The sequence below is a fragment of the Ammospiza caudacuta genome, chromosome 2, assembly GCF_027887145.1.
Source record: "Ammospiza caudacuta isolate bAmmCau1 chromosome 2, bAmmCau1.pri, whole genome shotgun sequence".
NCBI classification, from domain to species: domain Eukaryota; kingdom Metazoa; phylum Chordata; class Aves; order Passeriformes; family Passerellidae; genus Ammospiza; species Ammospiza caudacuta.
Window position 1 is genome coordinate 89,608,327 of NC_080594.1, and position 15,332 is coordinate 89,623,658.

The 15,332-nt window shown below is 36.2% G+C and overlaps 1 protein-coding gene across 1 annotated transcript in view; it reads left to right on the forward strand.

Moving 5' to 3' along the window:
* TMEM131 (transmembrane protein 131) overlaps positions 1-15,332 on the forward strand; it is a 93,702-nt gene that overhangs the window by 18,562 nt on the left and 59,808 nt on the right. The window contains exons 2-3 of the mRNA XM_058823222.1: positions 981-1,042; positions 12,189-12,229. Coding sequence (XP_058679205.1) covers positions 981-1,042; positions 12,189-12,229 — 103 coding nt within the window. The remainder of the gene's footprint in view (positions 1-980; positions 1,043-12,188; positions 12,230-15,332) is intronic.

Here is a 15,332-nt window from a genome sequence, read left to right on the forward strand (position 1 = left end):
ATTTCTTCCTGTAGAAGTTGCTCCTCTTTGTGGAAAGAAGAATGTTATCACTCTCTACTTCATCTAGTATGAATGGTACATGGTAAAGACAGTCATGCATAAAGGACATAGGAGTTATTTGCAGAACTTCTTTTTTTAATACAATTTTCTCCTTTGAGATTGCTGCTGCATTTCATTCTAAAGACCTCCTTTGTGTGTGTGTGTGTGTAGGTGAGTAGATTTTTTGGGAAAAATGTAGAACTCTTTGAACCTTTCTTTCCTCTTTAAAACATACTCATTCTTGTACAGTTTATTATATTTTACAGGAAGGGCAATGCTGTTATTCTTTGTCTTTAGAAGAAAGCTGCATTCCCTACATTTTAAGAGGAATTGAAAAACAATTGCCTGACCAAACATGTAGAGGAAATGAGTGGGGTGTTTGAGGATCCTATATTTGACTGAGGCATGAACTTGTCATGGAGTTTAGTCTTATGGTACAAACACTTCTAAACTGTTTCAAATTTTAATATGTTCCTGTCAAGCTGGAGAGGATTGTTGCCATGCCAAGGATTAGGCTGCAGTGTGAAGGAGGCTTTCCAGATGTACAGTAAAGATTATTGGTGTGTAAATAAAACAGAAATTCTGTTTGTGTCTGAACTCTTTGTGGGCTTAGATGTATTAAACTCATTTGTTCAGGTACCCAGCCTGTCATATTTATTCAAGTATGGGGTTGGCTTGGTACGGTCACTCTTTTTTGAGACCTTAGAAGTTGTTCCCTTTGGAGTTTAGCATTTTTAAGGTAAAAGACTAATTTGCTGAGTGTGGTGCTTCTCAAGCAAGTTAGTGACACAGACTTGTTATTTTGGTAGATTATGCATTATTATTTTGGTTTGTCATAGCTTTGGTTTGTCTACAAAAATAACATGTTTAATTTTTTGTTTCTGATTTAGTAACAAAATGGGTTTTTGTTACATTACTTAGTTTTTTGTTTTTCTTTGCAGCTTTCATCCAGTCGGATGGCATAATAGAAATGCTACGTTTTGATGAAGGAGACCTATTGCAGGTACGTAGTCACAGTAAATCATCTGATCCAGCAATGTTGCATCTTTTTGATAACTGCTTTTTGAACTCATGGGTTTGTGGAGTTCTGAAAACAAGCAAGCATTAAGCTCAAGTCCACAGAACCTTTGAACTTTCTAGTTGCTTTCAACAGTATGGTTCAGTGTGGCCAGAGGTTCTGGTTCCTTGATGTTTTGTGTTGGGAAAACTCGTGGGTTTTACCGCAGGTTCTCTCACAGGTAGTTCTTTCTTTCTCAGAAAAATTGGGGGATACTTTGTGTTTAAGGCTCATCTTGAGCTAGAGTTGAGATGCAATTGGCTAACTCATCTGCCGGAGCTGCAAGTGTTGCAAGATTCCCAAACCTAAAGGCAGTTCTTCAGACCAAGTTACCATTGGGTTTAAAGAAATTCTAATTACTGCAGTGAAGCAATTACTGTTGAAAATAGTTGTTTTTCATGTATGATGTTGCCATTCGTGTCAGTTCTCTTTTGGTCTTAGTCAAAACAGGAAAAAAGTTAATTTTAAAGAATATATGCTGAAATTTTGAGATGGTGCTAGTAGCTAGGATGACATACATAGCAACATGGCTCGATACTAGAGCTGCATAGGTGTGAAGTTCTATTGACTAGGATTTCATATGCATTTATTTTGTGGATTGCATGTATGATGAGAATATTTTTCTTAAAATTCCTTGATGGTAATAGTCTACTACTTGAAAGGGAGCAGAGGAGTTACCAGAGCAGTTCTTGATTTATAATTTCTATCTCCTGTGTAGTTGAGAAAAGTCAGTATATGCATCAACATATTGCACGTTTCAGATTTATGATGTTGCCTTTTTTGTTTTTTCCCTGCCTACTATGTTGTTTAGGTTCGTTTTTTTTCTTTCTTCAGTCCTTGGTCCTTAATGTAACTCAGGAATATCTTACTGTAGATGTTAAGACTGTAATGTCCAAAAGTAAGATACTCCAAAATTATGTAAGCTGGTTACAGGAAACATTGCCGTTAAAAACAAATAAGAAACCCCCACTACAAACCCCTCAAAAAACCCTCCCAAACCCAAACACCCTACCAAACAAGCAAACAAAAAGGCCTCAGGTTCTTCATTAGCCAGTTGTTCAGCTGTCATGTGCTAAACATATTCTCATAGTAGATATCTGTGTATAGGTTTATATTTGGATGTGTAGAGTAGAGTGGTAGAAGTTTTCCATATAGTGGTTACAGTTTCAATTATTAAAGCTTTCAACTGTGAATATTTCTTTAACTTGCTTGAAGATACCACATATGACCACAAATAGAAGGAAAAAAACCCACAAGACTCCGTTTATTTTCTTTTACATACTCTACTAGAACACATTTCGTTTAATAAAATCAACGTATATCATTGGCCCAGTGATTAAGGTAAAGATGATAGATGATGGGTAGTTGCATTCACTCATCTGTAGTTTAAGTGTTCCTTTATCACCAGGATTATTTTTTAAAGCTAGTTCAAATTAATCATTAACATCTGTAATTATCTTACTTATTTTAGCACTATATTAACCACGAGTTCTTAGACTACAAAGTAATGGTACTGCTGTGAGCCACTCAATAAGTCATATCAAGATGGGAAAGTAAAAGAATTGTTAATTATACTAACCATTGCAAGATGTAGAAATATTATTATGGTGGAACAAATTCAAGCAATTCTGCATTGGGCTGCCACTTAATATGCTGCTGAATGTTTTATTTAAAAGAAAATGAGACAAAACTTCTGATAAGTGGTTTGTATGTTTTATGTTATGATTGTGGCTCTTAAGCCAAACATACCTACATAAGTGAAACCACTTCCTTTTAATGCAAAGGATAGCATATATTGTTTTCTCTAGCTTACAAATTATTTGGGTATTTTCATGTAGATACTAATATGGTGACATCTTGTGACTCCTTCCTGGAATTAAAAAAAAGGCAATTACACTGTTGTGAAACTAGACTTAGGTCTTGTGAACAGCAGTCTACTAAAGTTTTAAACCTACTGTGACGTCACTGACTGTTTCTCTTTTCACCTTTCCATAAGCTTTCACAAATGGCTGTTGTTTGTTACAAATACTATGATGTAGTGGTTAATCAGTATTGTCTAATGTTATGTCACCTTCAAACAAATGGTTTGGGCTTTTTAAAATATGAAAAATAACCAATTCAGTACACAAAGTGATTAATAATCATTGTGGTATCAAAGCCATCTCCACTCTTGGTTTATCTCCACTTCCCCCAAGAATCTGATATCTTTAGAGCAGAAACAAGCTTTTTCTTGTTATAAAGTTGCTTTACAAGTTAAGTAAATCAAATGCCAAGCCTTGAATAATTATATTTTTAGGGATTCCTCCACTTCCTTCCAGTTAGTGTGAACCCTCTTGATACTGGTTTTTGGTACTAATTTGGAATATGTACTGTTGGTAAAATATTTCTTATGTCTTTCAATCACACTTTAGGAATTCCATTGTAAAAAATGAATGTGTTGAAAAGTTTGGCTTGACCAGTCTTACTGAAAACCTCTATTTATTGAAAGAGAATAAATCTTTAAATATTTAAGTAGAAAGCTTTTCATTGGTAAAAATAAACTGACAATGGAAATTTCATGAGCTCATGCTACTGGATAACTAGCAAAAGTAGAGACTGTGGGTGTGGACTTAGAGTTTGTGGTTTAGAAAGTGCTATACTGTGTAGTTCAACCTTCTGAGAAAAGTGAGAAAAGCTTCTGTTCTTTAGCATATGTGTTCAGATTAAAGGTCTATATCTAAATAAATTTATGCTAGTTCTGCCTTTGGATTAAATTAAAATAATGAGGGAATTTCTTAATTCTGTCTATTCACATGAATTGGTCCCTTTAAGAGCTCAACTTTTTGAACTCTTCAAATAATTCATTTAGATTCTGAATATAGGGTAAGAATAGTATTAATGTAAATGCAATGTAGGGTTTGGGTTTTTTTCAATAGCAGGTGGTTTGCAGATGTCTGTATAGTTGTTTGTCACTTCAGAGTCATAGACTTGGTTGATTTTAAAGGACCTTGGGAGATCATGTATTCATTTTTCAGGTGGTGTTGTGTGTAGATGGGCTATGCCTGGCAGGTGCTTGACTCTTCTGTTCTTAAAAGATGTAGAGAAATATGTAAGTTTCATGCCTAAGCTGGTTTTACTGATGCTTTTTTCTCAAGGGCATGTGTACTTGGATTTTTTGTTAGGTTGTTTTACCTCTTCATCATGATAATTTTGTGCTGAAATCTACCTGTAGCTTCTTCATGCAAGTTTTTTACAACACTCAATTTACTGGGTTTTTATTTGTCACTACTGGAAGTGTAGCATTTATTTGAGACATTGTGCTGAGAGAGAGGACCGAGTAGTTCTTTCCCTGTCTAGTAACGCTTGTTTTAGTAATGCCAAAATGAGTAGTAAGTTTTTGAGAGCATTTTGTTTGCTCATATAGTTTGTATTTCACTGTGCTTTCCTAGCACATTGTTTTCTTTAGTGTGCTATCAGTTATTCCCTTCCCAGTTTTACATTTAAGTCTCCTTCAGCTGAACTTAGCTACGTCAGTGTCAGGCCGTCCCATCCATGTGTTGTCCTGATTATTTGAACCCTTGTCCAGACCTGACAGATGCTTCACGTCTCTGACAGTGATGTCATCTGCAGCTATTAGGAGAGCTGAAATAAACTACAACTGTTACTTTTAATAATTTGTCCTTTCATGTTAAGCCAACATACTAGCTCACTTTTTGAGGACTTTACTTTGAAAAATGAATGGTAAAGGAAAATTTATTTTTCGGAGCAAAGTTTTCTTTTTTTTTTTTTTTTAGGTAATAAATGACTTTCCCTGGTCCTTCTATTTGTCATTAGAGCTTTTGCCTTGGGTATCTAATGTTCTTCTGGACAGTGTAGTTGAGACCACTGTTTTTTAGAGTGATTAAATTTTTTTTTTTTTTTAATTCAAACTGTTTGGAAAGTACTTCTCTTTATGTAGTAGTATTTTTAAAGTAGTGTATTGCTAAAATGAGAAAGGAAAGTGGTAAGACTTTTCAAATTACCTTACTGTGAATCTGCCGCAATAATCATAAGTGTTTGCAACCATTTTTTACAGGTAAATTCCTAGAAATTATTTTACTGATAATTACTGGTTTGCAGAATAGCTGAAATACTGGGAATAAAGAAAGCCTGTGTGCTTATATATACTTATTACATATTTGTTCATAAATTGCTGTAAACTGCTTGTTACAGAGACTGATAGTGAGAATTGCAATGGTCCTACATGACAAAGAGACAGGATCTTAATATGACTTGCAGTGGCTTCTGAAGACATGGAACCGAATTACCTTTGTAGGACTCAGCTGTGTTGGTTTCTTACTGGTGGAAGTTTAGTATTTTCTGCATGATCTCTACTTCATTCTCAGTGGTGCAGCAAAGAATTCTCTTAACATAAGTGGCAAGCTTTCAGTTCTGGTGTATCAGCAATAGTGTTTTCAGGGAGTGAAGTCTAAGTGTATTTTTTAATTAACTCAAATTTTTCATATTGTATGTAAATCCATTTTTTCATATTTTATATTCATTAATTCATTCATTAATTTTGATATTGTATAAAAATCATTTTTTGAAGGGATTTGATGTGATCTCCATTGTTATTTCTGTAGCCAAAGTGTTAAGAATACAGGCTCGTAGGTGTGCAGTAAAATGGCTGGACCATTGACCTTGATGGGTGTATGCTACAGGACAGAGTTCAGCTGGCAGTTTGTCACCTGTGATGGAGCTTGGAACTGAGGACAGCATTGCTCAGTGTTGTCTTTAGCAGCCTGGTTGGTGGCACGGAGAGTACTCTCAGGGAGTTTAGAGATGATACCCAATTGGCCAAGGGAGCTGTTACACTGGAAGGCAAGGCTGCTGTTCAGAGGGCTTTCAGCAGGCTGACAGCAACCTCGTGACCTTCAGCTCAGACAAATGCAAGGCCTGCACCTGAGAGGGAACAACAGGATGGGCTGGGCCGTGGCAGCAGCACTGCAGAAAAGACATAGGGGGGTTCTGGAAGAGAACAGGTTGAACATAAGTTGTCCATGTGCTGTTGTAGCGAAGACAACTGCCAGCCTTCTGAATTGTAACAAACATGGACCCAGAAGATAAAGGGTGTGATTTTGCCCCCTCCTGTGGGACTGCAGCTGAGTATTGTGTCCAGTCTGGGCTACCCAGTGTGACGAAGGCACTGACATACTGCAGCAGACACAGCAGAGTAATACAGGATGGTCAGGGCCTGGAAGGCTTCTCATGTTAGGATATAGTTTTTTCAGCTATTAGGAGAAAAGACCAAGAGGAAAACTGATTTTTGAATTAACACAAACCAGATTTTTCCTGTATGCCATGGAAGGATGAGAAGCTTTGGACACAGACTCCCATGCAAGAAAAAAAAAACTTTTAAACTTGAGGATGTTCAAACACTGGACCAATTTATTAAAAGAAGTTGAATTTCTGTCTTTTGAGATCCCCAAAACATGGTGCCCTAAAGCTCACCTGCACTTAGGAGACCTCCACTCAGCAACAGCTGATTAGATGGCCTCTGGAGCTTTCTTTCCCATGTGTGTGACTTTATAACGGAGTAAGAGCCATCCTAGTTCATTGCTGTGGCCTGTGAGCAGCTGAAGTTCTTCTGCTTCTTGTACTGGAAGAGCTGCCATCCCCAGGCTTTAGATTAAAAATAATTGGTGCCCAGGAGTGACTGTTGTAAAGCCAGTGTCAACAGCATGTGTTACATCAGCTACAGTCAGGTGATGAGGTTTTATTTCCTTATGTGAGTTTGTGTCATGAAAAACCAGGGCAAGAATGGCTTCAGTCCACTTTCAGCTACCTTTCAGATTACAGCATTAGTTTTTTCATTACCTTAAGCGAGATATAACTCATTAATTAAGTTTATTTTAATTATAATAATTATTAGCATAGAGCTCATGAAGATTTAAGAACAATGAAGATTTAAGCTGCCATTTATGTATCACTTTTGTAGCTATCTCTCAACATACAGTTGCAAGCAGCACATACCTCCTCTACAAGAAGGAACTAGTAGTGGGATGTAAAATGTTCTGAGTCTTTAGGACTGCAACAGTCTTTAAATTGGTGTGGCTAATCTCTTGTGTAGGAATATAGAAAACTTTGGTTGTTGAGAATTTTGTTAATATTAAGGAAATATATTTGGTGTTGGAAGTCCCTGGTCTTGAACCCCAAGAGGGTCTGCCTCCTTGCATTGCCCCAAATGTCCTTGTTGAAGACTTCTGAGCTCTAGTTTAGTTGCTTAAACATAGATAACCAGTGCTATTTGAGATGTCCTGGGCATCTACATGGACCTGGCAGATGTGGCACAGGGTGTAGGAGAAACTGTGTCCTTCTGGATGTCAGTCTGGGAGCAGGCAGGCTGCCCTAGGACGTTTATCTCAAGTGGCAGCAGATGCTTATGTTTAGATGACTGAATGTAGTGCTAGGTAATATGACCTCTTATCAAGAAGTGAAGAATAGCTATTATAACAAATAGTGAGACATTAAAATTAACTTGGTGGTTGTGACTGTTTGTTTGTTTAGTGGGATCTTTTGTTTTTATGTTCTGGCTGGGGCTAACAGCCATGAGTATTTAATTCGAGACGGCCTTCAGGCTGTGAGATATGGATTTTGATTCTCCGTGTATGCAAGATTATTGTATGGTGTCTTCCACAATTATACTGAGTCTTTAAAGTGTACTTTGAGGTACAGATTCTCCATGAAATCTGTCTTGAGAATATAACCCTGTGGAGAGAAACTATTCCTAAGTCTTGAAACCATGGTGTTGGCTGACTGCCTTATAATTTTCTAGCTCATTGTGTGCAAGTTTTCTCAAGATCTTTATACTGAAGTCCCTTGTTTTATAGTTTAATCCTACTAGGGTTATATAAGAAATTAAATTAAGGCATGATACTGTTAGGAGCAACAGCCTAAATGTTATCTGCTGTCTTTAAATTAAAAAAAAAAACATTAAAAAAGAATCGTCTGTCTTCAAGTCTTGAACACAGCCTTTTGGGTGAAAGGATCATAAATGCCCAGTACTGGTAAAAGGGATGATTTTTCCTTTTCTCTCTTTTCCCCTGCTCAGTTGTATATTTCTGCTGTTCCTTTTGTGCTGAAGTTAGGTTTTGTTGTTAGGGATTTGGATTGGGAAATTAATCCAATTGAAGGGTTTTTTTTCCTGTAACTTATCTTATTATCTGTCTTGAAATATTAATGGTGTACACATGCATTGTACTTCCTGATCTGTACATGTCAATATTTTTATTTCTAATGCTTCTTCAGTACAGATAAGATTTAATAAATGTTTCATATAAATCATATTTTGCTCATTCTGCTCTTTCAGAATGTACCCTTTAGAAGAAAAGATGAAGCTGTATTTTTTAAAAAGCATAGTTATATTTCTCTGTTATTAAGCAAAGCCTATACACTAAATAGTGGATTGATCAGGTACATGGCTTTAGTTCCTGACAGTTTTGTGCAGTCACAGAGGAAAAATAGCAGGCCAGACTGCAGTACAATAGGTCCACAATTACACCTGGAGATCAAATTTTTTTTTAAAAAAAGTGTTTAGGACTTGTAACTGAACATATTGTATGTTTTTGTTTACTGCATGACTTGAAAGATTGACCTGTAATAAAAGGAGAGGTAATTATAGAAACTGCCACATGAGATTTATTTTTGGTTTAGTTCCATGATGCTATAGTTGCTGAAGTTGGTATGCTATTTCTTTGCTCTTGATTGACACTGATCCAAAAAATGAACTTTAAAAACCCCGGCCAAGTCCACACAACAAAATACACACAAAAACAATCAAACAGAGTAAAAAGCAAGCAGCTCCTGCTCAAAAAAACAGAAGTGTAATTAAAATGAATTTATAATATTGCTTGTGTTTAATGGACATCTGAGAGCTAAAACCAGCCTTTTTCTTGTAAGCATGAATCTTTGATGGATTTTTGCTCTTAAATATATCTCAGAAATACCAATCTTAGCAGAGCGATTTATGATTTTAAACCCGATCTACAGATATTCGACTTAATATTTTCATAGCAAATCACTAATTGCAGAACATAGGGGAAAACCTTGCATGTGCAGTCAGATAATTCAACTCCCAGCAGTTAACTACAGCCATGGCAATGTAGTACTTGCACTTTTTTCAGTTATGAGTATTTCCATTGCTTTCTGGAATTAAATTTGATCTCCACTGCCCTCTGTCTAAAAGTTGGCCTGGGTGGAATCTTAGACTGAGTCTAATATTAGTGGTATTGACAGCCAATTATGATGCTTAAGAGTACATATAACTAACAACTTTCTGTATGTAATTATTAAATACTTAATAGAACGTGCTGTCTTGTTAGAGCCAAAGCTAGTTGTCAAGGATAGGACAGGGCTGGTAATATCTATTTTACTTGCCTTGTCATAGGATCTGAATCTGTTAGTTCCATCATCTGACTGTCAGGTAGCTGCTGGTAACTTAATTATGTGCTTTAGTTATGTTTTGAAAGAGAAAACCCTTCCTTGTTGAAAGAAATGTTTTATTTAATTTTTGTGATTAATGTGCTTTAAAGGACATTGGTAAGGATTACAAGGTTTTATATACAGTTTTGTATATCTGTTAATTTCACAGAGTAAGTCCAGTTGTTGTGGTTTAACTACAGCTGGAAGCTCAGCCTCACACAGCTGCTTGCTCTGTTTCCCCCATGGGAGGGGATGGGGGAAGGGAATCTGAGGTGTAAAAGTGAGAAAACTTGTGGAATAAGATAAAGACACTTTAGGAGGTAAACCAAAATAAAGAAATCACAGAATTATAATCTCAGAATATTCTGAGTTGGAAGGGACCACAAGGATCAACAAGTCAAACTCTTGGCTCTGCACAGGACATCCCCAAGATTCACACCATGTGCTTGAGAGCATTGTCCAAACACGTCTTAAATGCCTATTTCTGTGCTAAACCACCCTCTGGGTGAAGAACCTTTTCCTAATATTGAACCTAAATTTCCCAGACACATGCTGTCACAGAAGTCATATACCCACCATCCTATCTCAAGCCATGAGTGTTCTCATGGTTGAATTTAGAAAATAATGTGTGTCAGTTTGAAACTGGAAGGTTTGCCTTTGTCTTTCCAGTCTGAGGAAAATATAAAGTATGGAAGGAAAAGATCTGCCTTTTTGTGTTGAAGTTCTTTAGATTTCATAGCTAATTAACTTGTTAATTAGCAGTACTTCCTAGAAAGTGTTAGATAGAAAACATTTTGTATTTTGCATTCATGACTTAACTAAAACTGATTTTAAATTTCTTCCTTCTTCATTTTAATTTAATTTCACTTACAGCCTGTTGTAAATTGTTTTAGAGTAGTAAGTATTTACCTATATCTTACAGGAAATAGAAAAAGGAGTGTGGCATCAGAACTTAAGAAGCTGAACTAAAAGCTTATCAGTATATGGGTAGTATACCTTAGCTAGGAGAACATGGAAAGATGTGTAAGCTTTTTTTTCTATTCAGTAAATTAATGGTTTAAATGAAGATTAAGAAATGGACTGGTTTCCTAATTACAGTACTAACATAGAAGGTATATTTAAAGGAAAGCTTGCTGACTTTCAAATTACACTAACATAGCATAAAACAACTTTGCTTGTTTTTTAGTCTTTTCTTCACTGAGGAGAAACTGCACTGATTATTGTGTACTATAGAATGTAATTTCATGTGAACCCTTTCCTTCAGCAAGGCAGTCTGGCTCCCTATATCAGAGGTTGTGAACAAACAAAAAAAATCTAAAGAATGCTCTGTATTGCCTTTCAAAATTGCAAATAAATCCTCAAGTTACAAACAGATTAGCTTTGTTTTACAATGGTAAATAATTCACTTCCAGCTTTCTTTAGTTTGATGTGAACTGGAGGGTGAGTAAACAAAATAACTTCATTTTAAATCTGGAACACTACCTAAATTTACAATCCAGAATTGATCCTTGACACAAATCAAACATTAATGTTTGTAGACTCAGTGATTTAATAGGAGTAATTATAAAATTTCCAAAAAGTGTCTCCAAATAGCAAAATCAAATTCCTCTAATAAAAGAACCTGTATTTTAAGTAAAGACAATTTTGAAGGAACTATTTTTAAAAATACTTTTAGCTTAGAAAAAAAGAAAGATACAAAGTGTAATTTTTAGATGAAAATTACAGCAAAAGGGAGTTGTCCAGCAAAAGGGAGTTGATTTTTAGTTCTGAAATGAGATACAAGTTTGCATTCCCCTTGCAAACAAGTGACATCGTTGTACTAGAGGCGAACTGGTCAAGGTGCACTGTGGACTTCATCAGACCTGTGAGCTTTTTTCCCCCACTCTCAGGAGATAAGTATTGTGGTTGGCCATGAAATGTCTTTAAGAGGACAACTAAAATCCTCAGTTTGAGCTCCAAATCCTGTGGGAAGACAGAAGTTTCCAAGTCTGGTATGCTTTAACATTAGCGGTATCAGAAGGACGCTGCATGCTCAGGCTTCTAATCCAGTTGGTGCTTCTTAGGCAAGAGTAAACTAATGGGAGTCCCTAGACAACCTAACCTCCTTGTTTGCAGGTAATTAACTGAAATGTCCAGCAGAGTGGAAGGAAGGGTATGAATAACAGAGGCTAGAAGATCATTAGCAGAGAAGGAGGAGATGGGGTTTCCTAGTTAAATGGAGATTATAGCCTTCTTTGTTTTCTAGGTGTTAAATTACATCAATGAGGTAATTGGCGGGCTATTTCTTGTTTTATATGCTTTTCCTTGTAGATTGTTTCATACATCTATCTATGCTAGGTTTTTCTTTTGCTCCACACAGTGTTATCATTTCCTGGACTTTTTTCTTCTCTCAGTTTTTAGGTTGTTAAGTTGCTGCTTGTTTTGTAGTTTCTGGGCATTACTACTACAATTCTTGTCCAAGGCCAAACTTAATTTCTCTAACTGGAAAAAGCCAATTTACATTTTCTACTCCAGTTCAGAGCTTCTCCTTTTGTTTTCAAGCTCTGATTTACTCACTTGTTGCAGTTGCCAGGTTGTTAAGTTGGGGTTTTTTCCTTGCTGGTGGTATAATGCTGCTGGCCTCTTAAACTTAATTTTTTTTTTTCTTTTACAGACTGAGACAACTTTAGGCCTCAGTTCATATCAACAGAAAAGGTAAGCATCTTTCTAAAAGTTTAATACAGACTTTAATAATAAGATTTGTGGTACTTTTCATAAGAATAGTAACATTTTAATGTAAAAAAGATCAAATAAAAACCATGATATTTTTTTCCAATTATTTTTCTCATACAGAGGAAATGAAACTAAAATGAGATAGTTTTTAATATTGAACAGCTCAGTCATAGAATGGTTTGGATTGGCAGGGACCTTGAAGATAAGGTGGTTCCATCCCTCTGCCATGAGCTGGGTTCCTGTCCCTCACTATCCTATCAATAAAGAATTCCTTCCTAATTTCTTATCTAAACATTCCCTGTTTCAGTTTAAAGCCCTTTCTTTCTCATCCTAGTACTAAATGACCTTGTAAAAAGTCCTACTCCACCTCTATTGTAGCCTGTTTTGGGTACTGGAAGGTGCTCTAAGGTCACCTCAGAGCCTTCTCTTTGTCAGGCTGAGCAGCCCCAACTCTCCCAACTGTCTTTGTAGGAGAGGTGCTTTGTCCTTCTGATCATCTTTATGGCCCTTCTTGAGGAAGAAGCTTCACGTGTGGAATTAAAAACTGAAGAATTCTTTGATTCACTTTGCAATGGATTACAATTACACAGAGTAATTCTGTGTAATTAAACTGAAAGTCTGCTTGTAGATTTTTTTAAAATAATTTTTCTGCAGTTTATTTTATTGATGAGAAAGTTTGCCTACTTCAGAAATTGTTGATGTACTCTTTGGAGAAAAACTTGATGTTATTTGATAGATTCTTCCCTGCATTCCTTTGTGCCATCATAAAGTCATTAAGGTTGGAAGAGACCTCCAAGATCACCAACTCCTACCTTCAGCCATGTGCCACCATGCCCACTAAGCCATATCACAGAGTTTGTCATCTACTCAATTTGTGATGGTGATGTCACCACTTCCCTAGGGAGGCTGTTACAGTACTTAACCACATGATGATTTTTTTCTGAATATCCAACCTGAATCTCCCTGGCACAGCTTGAGGCCATTTCCTCCTGTTCTGTCTCTGGTTGCCTGGGAGGAGTCTGACCCCTACATGGCTGCAATCTCCTGTCAGGTGGTTGTGGAGAGCAGTGAGGTCACCTCTGAGCCTCCTTTTCTCCAGACTAGACAACCCATGACCCTGTGCTGTCCTCTCCTGTCTTGAAGACATAATTTATTACTGAAGAGTTTGCCATGTATGATACCTGACAAGGAAAATAAGTGGCCTCTTTTTTCTCTGGTCTCTAATTTTTCTCTGAAGAATCATCAGATTTTTTTTTTTGAATGAGTGCATTGAACAGTAATAATCAAGCTTGTTTCTTGGACAGTAGCATTCAGCAAGCTGTCATAGTGCATTTTCAGTAAATAGAGTTATGTTTTTTCCACAGCCTGTTTTCTGTTCCTTTTCAGGAAATCTAGTAAAAGAATTTTCCATTTTGAATGAGTTCCTATTTTACGCTGTGTATAGTTGCTTAATTGTGGGCTTAAGAGCCTTCTTTTTGCAAGTTTTGAAAAACCTGTGAAATCTCCAGCTGTGGACAGGAATGCAAACAGCTGTAGTTATGTGCTGCAGTATGTCAGTCTGATTGTAAGTATGAGAACATGAATTTGAACAAAAGAGAACAATGATTAGTGTATTTCTGTGTTTTGGATATAGCCAGTCCTTATGGAGATTCTTTAAATGGAATAGTATCTTATTTAAATCATGAAAGCTCAGTGGCAGAAAGAAAGTGCCTATATTGGCATCGGTAGATTTGGTGCAGTATTGTTTCCCAGAAAACAACTGAATTTGGTGGTTCTTGTGATTGAGGCCATGGACTAGATTGCTTACAGGATTTTTTTAATTTTAATTTCTCAGTTAAGAAGATTGCTTTCTGTATTGGCAGACTTCAGTGTTCTAGACTGTATTCTGTTAAAACACTGGTTTAGATACCTGAAAATAAATAGTCTGTTCCACTTAAGTGTGCTAGCCTATTTGAAGTTCAGTCACAATGATGAAGGTTTGCATTGCAAGGTCTCTGATACCTGTTACATAGCAAATACCAAATTTGTTTTCTGTTTTTCTCTCTCACTGCTGTTACTGGTTTTGCATGAATCTTTCCTTTAAGTCTTTTTCTTGGTGATTTTTTCAATGGCGTTGCTAGAAACAATACATAACTTCTCTAGATTACTTGTCTTCCCTTGTCCTTATTAGAGATTATTTCTTCTTCTTCTTGTATAGCTTGCCAATATTTTTTCCTTATTTAGGCAGTTTATTCAGTTCTCTGATATACTTTTTAGGACTAAGTGGGAGGAGGGAAATGAGCTAGCAATTTAATTTGTTTTGTTCATGCCCATGGTCAGGTTACAGTGCATCTATTCAAGCTTCTCCCTGTTCTTTCCCCAGACACTCCCCCTTGGGAATTGCTGGCTTTGAACTTTGCCTGTTACGAGTGTGTTTTCCTGATACATGGTTAATATTGATATATCTGAGCCAGCTACTATCTGCATAGTTTATAAAAAAAATTCTTGCTAATCTCTTTATTCATCTTTTAGCAGCAGCTTCTGCCAGATACTGAAGTGGTCAATTGTTTTGTGGGAGTTCACTTTCTCACTGAACCTGTGATTAATACCCATATTTCTAAAAAAAATCTAGTTTTAAAAATTGAAATATCTTTTCTGATATATGCAGCTCAGCCTTATTTTTAAATATTAACAAGTTGTGGATGCACTCAGGTTACTTACAGAACATTTTTAGCTCAAGAAGTCTGCAACGGCTCTTTCGAGGATTCTGGCACAAAAAGTACCCACTGTGAAGCATTTGCCAATTTGTCATTTTAAGGTCCACAGAGTTATTTTTAGAGATGCTTTTATTTGATTTTGTGGTAATGGAAATAAAGTAGCAGCTTTCTAAGAGTTCTTGTTGCTAAATAAAATCATGAGAATTAAGTTGTTTCACAGCTTAATTCTTCTGTCTTTATTTCTTTACAATTTATGGCACAAGAGAGGAAATAAAACCTTTTAAACAACTGCTGACGTAATGTGAGAAAAATTACATGTGGAGTATGCTTAGATTTGAATTTTCTGCAGAAGCAATTAAAGATGTTACAGATAAGATTCCACAGAGCAC